The sequence below is a fragment of the Camellia sinensis genome, chromosome 1 (genome assembly GCF_055761805.1).
Source record: "Camellia sinensis isolate YWXY chromosome 1, ASM5576180v1, whole genome shotgun sequence".
In the NCBI taxonomy this organism is placed as follows: Eukaryota; Viridiplantae; Streptophyta; class Magnoliopsida; order Ericales; family Theaceae; genus Camellia; species Camellia sinensis.
This window is the reverse complement of record NC_138961.1, coordinates 131,308,687-131,324,822: the sequence shown is the minus strand read 5'-3', so window position 1 is coordinate 131,324,822 and position 16,136 is coordinate 131,308,687. Positions and strand designations below refer to the sequence as shown.

At 34.3% G+C, this 16,136-nt stretch overlaps 1 protein-coding gene across 1 annotated transcript; it reads right to left on the bottom strand.

The window, feature by feature from the left end:
* Positions 1 to 4,943: 4,943 nt before the first annotated feature.
* LOC114304472 (uncharacterized) lies at positions 4,944 to 11,616 on the bottom strand. Its single transcript, XM_082914096.1, has 2 exons — positions 11,512 to 11,616; positions 4,944 to 5,507 (listed from the first exon to the last, which is right to left on the bottom strand). Exons 1-2 carry the CDS (start codon positions 11,614 to 11,616, stop codon positions 4,944 to 4,946), a joined length of 669 nt encoding a protein of 222 aa, XP_082770222.1.
* Positions 11,617 to 16,136: the final 4,520 nt, after the last annotated feature.

Sequence of the window (16,136 nt, the reverse complement as noted above, 5' to 3'; positions counted from 1 at the left end):
TTGGGAAAAGTTCGGTATGAATCCGAGAAGGATAGAAACTGAGCGGCTTCACCAAAACAGGAATAACTTTTTGCATAGTTAGAATTTTGATGTAAGGCTGCCACCATTGGAAAGCTTACTTTCAGGGCTTCCATTTGGACATGAGAATAACCGGAAAAAGAGTCCAAATAAAGGAGATAAGGAGTGTGGCGGTACACACATTTCCTTGCAAAATACATTGTTGTGCCTCTGTTGCAGCAAAACCAGAAGCTTGGAACAGCAGGTGGCCGATTGGCCAGTTCAAGTAGTTGACCGGCCACTTTCACTAGCCGACCGGCTAGTTAAGGTGGCCGGCAGCCATTTTTTGTAGTTGATCAGCCACCAGTCCAATTTCGTACAGAAATGATTCTTTTTTGAAGCAGAAACAGTTTGGAGGTTTGGTTCAATGTTCAGAAACCAAGGCACGTGCAAACAGAGGCAATTGACGGCAAAGCAATGGATTTTCGGGTGAAGCCAACTGAGCATGCATGTCTCCCTCCCCTTGAGGCCATTTTAACTGCTTTGCTTAGCTAGTTAATTTATCAGTTTTGTAATTAATTAGTTAATGTGCTTGGTTAATTTAATTCATCTTTGTAATATTCTAATTAGCTTAGTGTAGCTAGTTTCAATTTGGTTTGTAATTAATTAGTTAGATTAGTTAATTGGTTAATTTGTAATGAGTAGCTTAGCTTATTTATTCGGACCCTCCGTTGAGAGGGTAAATGTTGTAATAAGGGTGCGTGTGTGTGTGCATGTCTTTCAACCCCCACTTCTTTCTCCCTTTTACTTATCAGCTTTTGATGGTTAGTTTAGGGCATATTTCGATTAGCATACCTTATGTTATGCATATTTGTATCATTCATTTGTATTGCATGTACCGGGCTCGGCGCATCATTCAAACTGCATTGTATTTCAATACCTATTTGAATACATGTATCAAAGTGTTGCATTCATATGCCATCTTAGGTAGCCGAACCTACTCATTGCATTTTGCATGCGTTGCATTAGGCATCTTACATAGTTAGGATCATGCATTGATTTCTAACTAGTTTTTCTATTTTGGCTCAGAGTACACTGTAAGTGTTTACGCTTTAGCATGCTTGCATGAGTATGAATGTTGCCATGACAGCATTCTTGCCATGAGGCTACTTGCTTAAATGATTAACTGCATGAATGCCTATGGATGAAGGCTTTATTGCTTGAATTGGGACAATTCATCAAATGTGCATTTTAAGCCCACTTTGCGGAGTGACAAAATCATCATGTTTTCAAGCCCACTTGAGGGTGGCAAATCCGCGCTTTAGCCTACTTGCGAGTAGCACTTTCAAACCATTTTCGAAAAACAAACATGAGTTGAGTTGTTCCAAATTGAGTGATTTAGTCTATACTTGTATGCTGCGCGCATCACGTAGTAAGTTAGCTAAATAACTGGAATAAGAACACATGTGTTTTCAAAACAACATATCATGAGTAGTAGAGGCCGATCCTTTGATCGGGCAAGCGGGGGTGCTCATTTCAGGACCTTCCCCTCTCGTACCCAAGTTCCCGAGCCGAGGCAACTTTGGTGATGATGGACACGTGGCCTTTGGCACAAATCAGGGTTTCCTAAATTTCTCAAAAATAAAATATTTAGGTGGCGACTCTAAATCTGGCAAAGCAGTCCATAATTGGCGCTTTTTGATTAAAATTGATTTTCCAAAACGATTTGCCGGATTTAGACTCTTTGGTGATTTATCAGTCTTACATTGCACTTTGTGAGATTAGATTCAGAAACGTGACAAGAGTCCGAACTGTAGTAGCTAGAACCCAATTCGCGCCTTCTCCGAAAAGGGGGGCGCGCGGAGAGAGTTTAGGCGGTCTACAATGGCTCATCTCCTACCTCCATCCAACAAGCAGGGGATCGACATGGCCTCCCATACAAAGCCTCAAAAGGTGCCATCCTGATACTGGAGTGATAACTAATATTATAAGCAAGCTCCACCAATGGCAAGTGTTCTTTCCAATACAAGCTCTCAACATATCTTCCAAGATCTGATTTACCCACTCAGTTTGCCCATCTGTCTGAGGATGATAAGCCGTGCTTAGGTCTAACCTAGTACCCAAAGCATGCTAAAAACTCTCCCAAAACTCTGTCACAAACAACGGATCACGATCCGAAACTATAGAAATCGACGCAACATGAAGTCGCACCACCTCCTGAATATACAGCCTAGCCAATTTATCTGTAGTTCGGTGAACACTGATAGGAATAAAATGAGTAGATTTGGCGAGTCTATCCATTATCACCCAAATAGATTCATTGCCTCGCTTAAACCGCGACAATCCATCCACGAAGTCCATAGAGATGTACTTCCATTTCCAAGTAGGGATCTCGAGAGGCTGCAAAAGTTCAAACAGTCATTGGTGTTCTGCCTTAACCTGTTGACACACATAACATCGAGAAACATATTCTCCAACATCCTTCCTCATACCTTCCCACTAAAACGTCCTCTTCAGGTCATGACACATCTTTATCCCACCAGGGTATATGGTATATCGGGACCTATGGGCATTATCCATAGTCTTTTTTCTCAATTCAACAATGTTAGGTGCACACAACTTGCCCCTAAATCGTAATCGCCCATCTGAGTCCACAGACCAATCAGTAAGACAATCATCGATCAAATCCACTTCAAGGTCATCGAGTTTGCTGATGAGAAACCTATCTAAATACTGACGAACTTTACCTAGTAACGTCGACTGCACGGTCAAACTACCAATGTATGTCCTCTTGACACTCTCTATTGGTTGAACATCATGCATCGAAACAAACTCCAAGGACCTCTATTCCTGAACATCATGCAACCACATTCTTTTCCCCGGGTGGTAAAGGATCTCGAAATCATAACTACTGATAAATTCAACCCATCTTTGTTGCCTCATGTTGAACTATTTTTGAGAAAAAAAATATTTGAGGCTCTTGTGATCTGTATATAACTCAAAGTGCTCCCCAAACAAGTTTTGTCGCCACACTTTCAACACAAAAACAACTGCTGCCGACTTTAAGTTATGAGGAGGGTATCGTCTCTCATGAGGTTTTAGTTGTCAAGAAGCATAAGATACAACCTTCTGATGCTGCACCAACACACATCCCAACTTAGTTCCACTCGCATCAGTAAACAAAACTAACTTTTCCCCTTGTACTGATATAGTTAACACTGGTGCTGTAGTCAACCGCTATTTTAACTCCTGGAAAGCTCTCTCACAATCATCTGTCCATAAGAACTTCACATTCTTGTGGGTCAACTTGGTCATGGATGCTGCAATAGTGGAAAACTTCTCTATAAATCTCCTGTAATAACTAGCTAATCCTAAAAAACTCCTCATCTTTGAAGGGTTTGTGGGCTGCTTCCATTCTTTGACTGCAACAACTTTATCAGGATCTACCGCTATCCCCTAATTGGACACAACATGTCCCAAAAATCGAACTTATTTTTTCCAAAAGTGACACTTACTGAACTTAGCGTATAACTGCTGCTCCCTCAAAGTCTGCAACACGACTTTCAAGTGTTCTCTATGCTCTTCCTCATTTTTAGAATACACCGGTATATCATCTATGAAGATAGTCACAAACTTATCTAGATACGGTTAAAGGATTCTGTTAATCAAGTCCATAAAATAAGTAGGAGCATTGGTTAAATCAAAAGGCATTATAGGAAGTTCGTATAACCCATACCGGGTCCGAAAAGTAGTAAGTGGTATATTTTCCTCTGACACACCCATTTGATGGTAACCCGTTCTGAGATTAAATTGAGAGAACACTGATACCCCTTTCAACTAATCAAACAAGTCATCAATTCTAGGGAGCGGATACTTGTTCTTGATAGTCACCTTGTTTAACTCTCTATAATCTATGCACATGCGGAGAGTGCCATCTTTCTTGGAAACAATGATCGTAGGTGCTCCCCACGGGGAGTTACTTGAACGTATGAACCCTTTCTGAAGCATCTCTTCCAACTGCTTCTTCATCTCCATAAGCTCTTTAGGCACTATTCTGTATGCCGCTTCAGAAATCGATGCAGTTCCCAACACTAGGTCAATGTGAAATTTTACTACCCGTCGAGGTGGAGGTGGAGGTCCTCCTGAAATACATCCTCAAACTCACGTGCCTCATCTACCTCACTAATATCCTGCTTAGGGATTTCTACCGAGCATAGAAAACTTGTCATTTTTTACTCTTCTCCATCACTAGAAGTGTGGGTAAGCCGTGGCATACCGAAAATATCTATATTTATAGTCTTCCCAGCATAATCTAGAGTAACAAAGTGTTTTCGCAGCTAATCCATACCCAAAATAATTACAAACCCCTTAAACCCTAAAACAATTAGGTCCGCATACAAGACTCTTCCTGCAAAGTCAATCTCAAACTCTTTACACATCTCATAAAGAGTAATTGCCCCTCCTAAAGGGGTCTCAACACGAATAGGTCTAGACAATGAGGTAGTTACAAGGTGTTCTCTTTCTACAAACTGTATAGATATGAAAGAATGAGAGGCACCAGTATCAAAAAGTACTCTAATAGGTTCTTGAAAAAGATTAAAAGTACCTTGCACTTTGTCATTTCCTGGCATCACTGCAAATGCCCTGGCTGGAGCTGCCGGACTCTGTCATGCCTGCTGTCTCTAAGGGCAATCCTTGACTATATATCCCAACTGTTGACACCCAAAACACTCCTTATTGATTGGTTGATGTGCTACTGCTTTGATAGGTGGAGGCCCCTCCAACTGAGGTACAAGAGGACAATAACCCAATTGTGGCACTTGCTGCCGCTATCCTTGATAACCCTGTAGGAGCAGACCACCCTGTCTCTGATAATAGTGCCTCTAGGGCTAGAAATTTCCTTAAGGCCTAAAATTACCTTGAGGTCTGAAATTTCCTTGACTACCTTATTGTTGTGGCCTCTGAAACTGCTGACCCCTATAGTGACTTCCTCTGGAAGTCTCTCTGACCCTAGCCTTCCATTTTTTAAACTGCTTCTCATTTTCCTCATACTTCAGTGCCAAGTCAAGAACTCTATCAAATGGTTCAGCATCAAAGGGAATAAGGGATTTAGACAAGTAATGATTTAATCCCTTAATAAACTTCTCATTCTTCTTCTCTTGCATGTCAACTAAGTAAGGGGCATAACGAGACAACTCATTAAACTTAGTGACATACTCGATCACTGTTCTACCCTCTTGAGTGAGCTTCAAAAATTCATCACTCAGTTGAGACCAAATAGCCGCAGGAATAAACTTCAGATCAAAACAGGTCTTAAAATCTGCCCAAGTCAAAGTTGTCAAATCTAGACCCTCCTTCCACGACTTCCACCAAAATAGGGCTGCTCCCTGAAGCTGATATGTAGCCAACTCCTGTTTTTGGACCTTGGTGAGCTGCATACGACCAAACACCATCTCACATTTCTGAACCCAAGCGTCAGTTGCAGTGGGTCTTCCATCTCCAGAGAATTTCTGACCTCCCAAAGAACCAAAGTCTTTGTTTCTCTTCGCAAATGGATCTCCCTACTGGCCTTGATTATTGTTCCGCACAACCTGAAGTAATTAAGCCATCATCTCCCCCACATTAACCTCCACCGTATTGGTTGCCCCGGTAGCAGCTGCCTCTACCGTTGCCGTGTTAGCAGTTGTTTTTTTTCATGTGCCATTGAGCTTAGCACTTCTCAGATTATACCTTCCGGCCATCACCTTCAAGTTAAACACACACAAAAAATCCGTTCATAAATACTCAGAATACATTCAACTACCAAACTAAATCAGCTAACCCATGTTTCTACAATCCGAGGATTACCTAAACTCTCACATGTCTAGGGTAACCTAAAGCTTTGATACCAAACTGTCACACCCTAAAATTGGGACAATTAAATATTAAATTAAGACTAAACCCCAATCAATATTCCATCATCCAAATCCTAGGGATGAAACAAATCTAAACGTTCTCGTCTTCATAAGGTTTAAGTAAATTTCAATGCTCAAAAGATTTCAAGGGATTAAAAAAACTAACAAAACGCCAACCAAACTATTTATCATAAATTCATAACTATCCAATACTTCCAACATTAAACTAGTAACAACTAGTCAAAACAACTTAAATAATGTAAAGTTGGAAAATAACCCACAATGCCAAATTATCAAAATACTAAAGTCATAAAAAAAAATAATAAATACATAAACTAATATCAATCCTAAGCTCAAGAAAATAATAGAAGTTCAAGAGATATGTCCAACAACTATAGTTATTTCTCGTCACCACCGTAGTCCCAACTAATCCTGCAAGGGAAGCTCGGCTGCGCTCAAACAACGTACCTGAGTTACCAAGAGACAAAACGGGTCAGTATACAAGTATACTAGTATGAGTACAAGATTTAACACCCACGTGTCCATCAGACACAAACAAAATTACATTTAATTTTTGTTACGGGACAAGACAAGTAGTTTCATCCGTATCGAGACGAAGGAGTAGTTTCTCGAGATATGGTAGCATTTAGTTTCTTGTCTGTACACAACTAAATAGAAATTGAGTATAAAATAAACAAAATAAAAATAAAAATTATAGTGGATCAGCCCTGTATAAAAAATTAGTACGACCCACCATTCTGCAAAAAAATAAAGTTAGTATAATTTAATCATAAGTAACTTGCTGAAGAAGTAAAACAAAATGTACCGTTTCATGCTGAAATAATTCGAATTGACCAAATCTCAAAGAATAAAATTTGTACAAAATTAAATTTTCTAAAAGGAAAGATGAACCAATTTAGAAGAAACTGGAAGAACCTAGACAGAATTTAATCGAAAAATCTGAAGTTGAAAACGAAAAGAAATTTCCCTAAGATGATTTTTTTCGAAAAAGTTTAAAATATGAAAAGTGTTCAGAATAATGTTTTACTTTAATTCATCCGAAACCAATACAAATGAGCTCATTTCGTGAGTTAAAACAGCATCTAAAATCTGCATTGTTAAAATGAACAAAAATTGGGTTAACCAAGATCATCCGATTACAAGTTCTAATCGATCCTTTTAGTAAAAAGTTAAAACACAAAAGTTGTCTAGAATTACGTATACATGCCTCTGCACAAATTTCCTAATTTATTGAGGTCGTTTACTATTTTTTGAGACATATAAATCAAAGTAATTCAACCTATACCAATAAGTTTATATTAATTCTTTATGCCTAAACTCCACCACTTCGGCCATTCACTTCCAGCCTACACATATATCCCATGTGCCTCCCGTATACCTAACACCGCTCCGAAGCCAAACTTGCACCATGATATCGTCCTGAGTTTGATCCACACTCCCCGGATGGTTAGCATATACGTACGCGCATAAATCAAAGCACTCGTCTACTCCTGAGAACGAGGCAACAATATATATATATACAATCTCTCATCTACTCATGAGAACAAACTTAACAATGCCAAGCCTAAGGCATTTATATAAATCTCATAATCCTCACCTTTTTTTTTATACACTCCTTCTCACCAACACTCAAATTAAACAACAATCATTGGAGTTATGGTGGAGTGTAAGGAATTTATCTATGGGTTCTAAGTTTATTTTAATTTCAAATAAGCATGGGTGTGATTACAACCATAAAAGAAATACATATAAAACCCTAAACCTGACATACACAACTAATCAAAATAATTAAAATCAATCTATCATTTACACACAAATACAAAATCAAACCAATATCAAATAAATAAATAAAAACAACGAATTAAACATAAATCAAGAAAAGTAGGTTTTGCACTCACAATTATTTTTCGAAGCTCTATAAAATATTAAAGAACTAATAGAGCCACCAAAACAAAACCCTAATTCTTTTTTTTCTTCTCCACTCCTCTTTTATGTTGTTCCTCTTGATTTCTCACAGTCTCTCTCTCTCTCTCTCTCTCTCCGCCGTACAGCACGCAACCCTCTTTTTCTTTTTGTTTTGTTTTTGTTTTTTTTTGGCAGCACTCTTATGAGGACCTAATTAATAATTATATTATATTTTATTATATAAATATAATATAAATAAATATGCTTTATAAAATCAATACATATAATACCTTTATATATATATATATATATAAATATTTAGATTATTTATATATAATTAAATATCATATTAAATTAATTAAATATTACATTAAATTCTTATATAACCATGTAATTAATAAAGTCAAAAATAAAATAAAGTAATAATAATAAATAATGACTTATGAAAAATCAAGTTGCTACATAATCATGACAATTAAAAGAAAATATAACGAATATTACTAGAATAACAATATAACAACTATTAAAATAATTTTAACAATTTTAATAGTTTAGGTGATACTCAAAATCTCACCAAAGAGATTTTCTTACCAACCACTAAGTCATGGTCACGGTTAATTTGAAAACTCCCCTTGGTCAAATATTCAAGTGTTACCAATTGTAACTACCAAGGATGTCAACACCCAAGGGTTATATACCCAAGCTGTGACATCCATGGTTTGCCCCAAAGGAGCAGTTTGCTAGGGGTACATAACCTCCCTGCGTGCCACACGTACATCCACCTTTATCCCAAAACCAAACACCGATAAGAGTTCAAATAAGTCACGTGCTACCTTAGGATTTCGCAACACAATTATGTAAAAATTATCAAAAATCAAGGCTCACCCTAAATTATCAGTATTAACCCTTAATCGTTAATTTTGTACATGCTGTTAATTATTTTAGTTAGTTTTTATATTAATCACAAATAATTAAAAATTTCACTCACCATAAGTGTTATACTTTTTCATTAAAATTTCCAACAGAAATATTACACATGTTATACAATAATCAATCAATGTACAAAATTATAATAAACAGTTAAATTAAACCATAGTATGAAATAATAATTTTAAATACTTAAAAATGAACCACAATAACACACATGCATGGGCTACTAATTCACAAGATTCAATTAATTAGACTAGCACAATATTTATTTTTGGCCCTAATAAATAATTGAAGTAATAGTCTTGGTTCCTTCTCAATCTGCCCAGAAAATTTCAGAACACATTCTTTGTAATTAAAATTGTAAATAAATTATTTATACAATTTTAAAATTCATGGAATTAAATGGAATATTCAAAAAACATGTTATGGTCATTTTCCAGAAATAAATTCTCAAAAATAAGTTATAAATAATTATGTGAAAATTCAAGAAATTTCATGACACAAATTCGTCACATTTTCTTAAAATAATTCCACACTTAAATTTGTAAATCAATTCCATAATCTAAAACTTTATTATGAAACTAGACTTCTCAAATTTCATATTTTATTTAGAAATTACTAGATTTGATTTAATATAGGATTTTTAATAATTTTTCAAATATGCAATAAAATCTATCTACAGTTTCAGATTTAATTAAAATTTTGTATAAATTCGTACAAAATTAGAATAATTGTTACAAAAATTCCTAGATGAACTAGACATCATTCTTAACAACTTTGTAAAAGAATCATCTCAAAATTTTGAGTATTAAATTGTCTAAAAATTTGTAAAATTTCTGACAGATTAAAGAATCATATAACCAAATCTAATAAAATCTTTAATCATCTCTTTAATGGCACAAACTATACATGAAAGTCTAATTCTAAATTTTCACCATGATTTTAAGGATATTAATAATCTTTAAATATTTAATATACAAATCGCAAAATTTACATACAACTATAAATAAAATTCTATCTACAATTTTAGTCATTTTATCACATAAATACAATATGAAAATTTCAATAATTAAAAAAAATGAGAGGGTTGAGAGGATTTTCTTACCTAATAGTAGGATTGAAAAGGGGTGCTGAAATGGTAGGAAAAAAAAATTATAAACTCCTGATCTTCTATTCTTCTTCTTAGCTTAACTCATAGAATTTTTTATTTTTTATTTTTTTACTCTTCTCTGATCAGTTTGAGGAGAAGGATGCAAATTGTATGTATTTATATTGGCCTCTCACCTGAGTCTCTCTCTCTCTCTCTCTCTCTCTCTTCTAATCATTCTACTGAGTCCCATCGTATTTCCTAAATCTAGCACAATTGATGGCCCCATCTCTCTACTAGTACATGCATGCATACAAGTGTATTGCCACTGAATTTCTGATTTATTTATGTTGTGTATTTGTATGAATTTCTTAAAATTAATTAACTAAGGTTTTCAACTAAGATATTTAGTAAGGATAATTATTATGTTGAATCCTTGTTCAAATAAATTATAAACAAAAAATAATATTGAATATCCACAAAATTATTATTCTTAACAATGTTTTGGTTAGTGACTGAATTGAATTAATTTAAAACTAACTTATACACTAATATATATTTTATATAGACTCTGGATAAAATCAATTTATTTATTTATTCATTTATTTAATTATTTTCTTTTAAGAATAATTAAATGTGGGTTCTCACAATTATGCAAGTCAAACACGTATATATTCTCATGTTTATGACCAATAAACAAAATTTTACTATCTGTGATGCTTTGAATTGTGCAGTGTGATTTATCAAAAATAACTTTATTACCTTTGTCACATAATTGAATAATAGTAAGCAAGTTATGTTTCAAACCTTTAACAAGTAAGATATTTTCTATAATGGGAGAAGGACTTTTACCAATATTACCTATACCAATAATTTTTTATTTACTATTGTTGCCAAATGTTACATGCCCTCTGTTCTTTAGTTGAAATGTGGCGAACATGACTTTATTTCTGAGCATATGCCTTGAACATGCCTTGTCGAGATACCATCTATTACTATTGGATTTTGTCTTGAAACATACCTATAAAAATTTAATTTTTCTATTAGTACCCATACTTTCTTGGATCCATAAAAGTTAGAATTTGACACACTTAAAGTATCTTTAGGAACCCACATTTTTTTTTCAATTTTAGCTAAAAGAATTTCTTCTAACAGCATATGTAGGTGAAATATGATATTTTCCACCACAAAAATGACATGTAAGATAAGAGTGTCTAGAAAATGCATGAAAAAAGATCATTTTTGAAAGTTTTTTTTTTTTGAAAAAGGTTTATACCCAATTCTAACTCTACCAAATGTATGATTTTGAATTTTAAGAAGTTTATCCAAAATATCTCTTCCTTGCGTAAATTTTGAAAGAATATTTTTCAAATCTTCTATATTTTAGTTCAAAACAACTTTCACCTTTTTTAAAGAATAATTTTCGATTTTCAAATCATTTAGTTCTTTTTCAAAATAGGAGATTTTTTATATTTTAAAATGTCATTTCTTATTTTATCTTTGAAAAACCTTTTTGTAACACTTCAATTTTATTAGATAAATATTCTTTTTTTCTTTTTATTGAACTTGAAAGCATCTTTTTAAGAGCAATATTTTTAATGCCAAGTTTTCTAAGTTCATCATGCAAATCTTCAAATGCGGATTGTAATTCATCAAAGAATAAGATTCGTTGTTTACCTCATCATCATCTCCAAATGCTATTAGGCATAGGTTAACAACTTCATTGTTGCTGCCATCATTTTCTGAGTTACTTTCAACGCTATCTTCCCATGCAGCAATCATGACTCTTCTTTTGTCTTTCTTGTATTGTTTCTTGATTTCTAGACAATCGGTTTTGATGTGATTGGGCTTGTTGCATTCATAACAAGTGATTTCAGTTTTCTTGTTGTTTTCTCTTTTTACAACATCCTTTCTGCTATGTTCTCCTTTGTTAAAAGCTCTTTTGAAAAATCTTCTTCCTCCTTGTTTTTTTTTCATAAATTTCTAGAACCTTTTTGTTAAGAAGGCCATTTTTTCATCATCATATTTTGAATTATCTTTAACCTCTTCTTCACGAGTAGTAGTGGATTTGAAAGCTGTTCCCTTTTTTTTTTTTTTTTTTTTCTTGTTATCTTCTTCTTCATCCCTTTCTTGTATGATGAGCTCATGCGTAAGATAAGATCTCATCAGTTCATCTAGACTTAGCTTTGATAAGTCCTTGGCTTCCATGCTAGCGATGACTTTTGTCTTTCAACTCTCAAGTAATGATCTGAGCACTTTTCTTTCAATTTTAGAATTAGTATATATTTTACTAAGAGATTTTAACTCTCAAGTAATGATCTGAGCACTTTTCTTTCAATTTTAGAATTAGTATATATTTTACTAAGAGATTTTAAACCATTTATAATATCGATAAAATGAGTAAACATTTGATTTTTCAGCTCTCATAATTCGTAGATTGTGTGTGTATCGTCATCCTGATTTTTCAATAGCTAAAGTTTGTGCTGCTAAATAATGGTGGCCTATTGGATGCTTGTCTCTTAAGTAATAAACAATTAGGAGTTGTCATAATCTACTCTAAGACATTTAAGTCACTAAAACTAGAGTTCTCTCTCTTATACCAATTGTTAACTCAGGTAGACAACCCAAGGGGGGGGGTGAATTGAGTTTCTAAATAAATTGCTAAATTAAAATTTAACCCAAATAATAAATAAATAAAAATGCTCAACAATATAAAATAGAGTAATGAAATAAAATGAGTAAAAGGAAAAGAAAGCAAACTCAACAATTTATAGTGGTTCAACACAGCCGGACCTACGTCCACGCCTCAAGTTCATCCTTGAGAATTCTTTACTATTCTTCAAATAGTAACTACACCACTAGCATTATAACAATTCCGGTTTAGACCCGACCCTTTTTATGCTCTTAGATTCGGGATTCTGTACATTTAATTATTATGGATACCCTTATTATCTTGTTGTTAGTTGAGTTTGGTGGTTTAGAGTTGTTGGTTGTGTTTAAAACAGGTTGGGAGTTAGTTTTTCCATAGACTCATTATCCATTTCATTTCTTGTTCGCTCGAACGGTGCTTTGGTTGCTTGAGCAGTCTTTGAAATCTCTTGGTATTTTTGCAAGTCTATAAAACTTTTAGGATTAAGGTGATCTTCACTCGAGCGGTCTTTTCTTTATTCGAGCAGTCTTTTGTAGGTCTGAACTTTTGGGATAGGGTCATTGTGTGCTTGAGCGGTGTTTTAGTTGCTCGAGTAGTGTCACTTATTGTATCTGACGCTTGAGCGGTGGTTTGGTTACTCGAGCGGTCTATGCGTATATCAGATCGAGGAGAGGCCTTTTTCAATCACTTTTTTATCTCTCTCTCTCTCTCTAAAACATTTCCAAATCTAATTTCTTTACTCACTCACTCACTCACGCTCTCTCTCTCTCTCTCTCTCTCTCTCTCTTGCCTAAATACCTGAAATACACCTAAATCCTTTGATTTCTCCACCATAGTTGCTTGGAGAAAAATGTAGAGCTCATTGAAAGTTTCGTTTTAATTAGAGAAGATTTTTTTTTTTTTTTGGCTTCATCAAATTTCAACCCTTGCTTTCTTCATCTTCTACTCTTAAGATAGGGATTTCTTTAACCTTTGGTATGATTCTTAGCTTGGTTATTTGGTCTTTAAAAAGGTTTAGTGATTTGGGAATTTTTGGTTTACATCTAGGGTTTGACTTTGAAATGTAAAAGAAAGATTTTTCAAATGAATTCTTGAGAAAGGTTATAGGGGTGCAAATGTTGTTAGGGCGAGATGAAATGTTGGAAATTGCTTCCTTAAATATGATTATTGAAAGTAAATGGTGTTTTCTTAGGAAATCATTGATTGTTTAATATATGAAAGAAAATGAAAAGATGTTGGATTTTGAAAAGATAGATGAATGCCTTTGTTGATGATGAAAGTGGAGTTGGATATGTATTATCGCTCCCATTTTGAAATTTATAAGATTATATCTGTTGTTGGAAAATTATCTGTTGAGTAGAAATATTTGCTTTGGTTTATCGGTGGAGGATAGTTTTGATTGTTGTAGAAATTGTATGAGGATTAGGTTAATTAAAATTAATTACGCATACATCTTGCATTAAGCACTATTTCATACTTAATATTAAAAATGGATTGTTTTAAGAAAAATGTGTGTATACCTTGGTGAATCTAGTTAGGAGGTGTGGTTGTGGTTTATTATGTTAGCTTGTGTATTCTTAATGAAAGTCCAAAAACTCACGCGGTTAGGTACCGATTCTTTCAGTTAGTACCAATAAAATGGCTTTGGTACTGCTTGTATAACCTACTGGCAGACACGTACCTAGAGATTCTAAGTGTTTTGTATCCAATGCCCTATTTTCTAATATAAAAGTATATTTTGTCATGAATTGACATAATATTGGCATTGCATTGTTTTGAGATGAAAAAGTGTAATGTTTGAAAAATGACATCCATATGCATTCACCTTACGACTTTGTTAAGCTTCATACGTTGTGTTCAAGTATCTCTACTAAACTTTAGCTCACCTTACGTGGAAAACAACTTTCAGGTGTTGATGATATGCCTCCACCAAGGACATAGCTTAGGAGGACTTGGAGCCAAGAGCTTCTTTTTGTTTTTTCTTGTGTAATGATTTTTGTATAAACCTTAGGCTTTATATGTATTGAGTTTAACTCATTTTTGTTATACTTAAGTATTAACTTGGAAAGATATAACCATTAGGACTATAACGCCCCCAAAATAATTACAATAAACCAACTCCAAACACTAGTACAATGTGATATAAATAACATCAGAAGCTTTCATTAATCAGAGTTAATATACAAAAAGTGACACATGCGATATACATTCATAAATCGTTCATCATGAATCTACAGCATGTGTTACTAGATGTAATAAGAAATGAAAGCTAAACAGATAATCATATGCCCTAATGGCTTACATCTTTCCAAGACCATGCTTGATTACAACAAAATGAGTCATAAGCTCGATACAAATAAAGCCCTCGGCTTGTGAAAAGTAAATACAAAATAAACAAAAGTGAGCCCTTAGCTCCACAATCCTCCTAAGCTACGTCCTTGGCGGAGGCATATCACCAACACCTGAAAATGGTTTTTCCCAAATAGGGTGAGCCAAAACCCAATAGAAACAATCTAATACAATATATGAATCTTAACAAAGATATAAGTATAATGTGCATATACAATGCCTGCAATAAAATCATTCATAATTTACAAGATCATAGTATGCCAGGTTTTATATCCCATTTCATTATTCATATCCATTTCGTTTAATCTCCCAATATTGAAAATACAACTCATCGGGTCTCAAATCAATACAGTTATCATACAAATACATTCATTCACCATTTTACGAAAATTTTATCCGCGAGATTGGCACTTATGTATACAAGCAATTTTTGGGACTTTCACCCTAGATACACAGGCCAACTTAATTCACTGGACTCCACTCCCTTCTCCACCCAAACATGGAGTACATGCCATTTCTTCTCCTAAACATCATACATATACAATGTATTAAAACACAGTCATATTCAATGAAAACTGATAAGAGATTAGTTTCAATTCACCTAATCCTCATGTAATTTCTACAACAATCATAGTTATCCTCCACCGATAGCCCAAAATAGATATTTCTAGACAGATATACAATCTCCACGACAGATAAATTATCTAAATTTCCATAAGTGAGAGATAATATACATCTAACTTCACAATTGATATAAACATTCGTCTAATTTTAGATTTCCTATACCAATTTCATTATTTAGACAAAACAATTATTTTAAACATTTTAGGGAAAAACTTCATTCTCTCCCAAAACCAACCCATGTGTCAAAATCAACAATTTCAACACAACACATCCTCATGTCTATATCCATAACCATTTTCAATACCTTCATTTGAAAACTCCTTTTTTGATTTTAAACCAAAACCAATCCTCCAAATCCTAACATTATTTACACCACAACAAATAACTAAGTTAAAATTCATAAAAGAGTGTAAAAAGTCCCTACCTCAAGCTTAGAAGACCAAGGAAGAAGTGGAGGAACTTCAAAGATGCCGAAATCAAGATCTATTCGGATCAAAATGGAGCTCTTGAGATGCTCTACCTTTTTTCCCAAGACACTACAGTAGGGAAACCAACGGATCTAGGTGAAAATGTAGAGAGAGAGGGTCCCAATCTAGGGTTTAGAGTGAAAAAAATGTGAAAAAGTGATGTAAAAAGGTGCTACTGTGAACTGATATACGCATAGTCTGCTCGAGCGCAA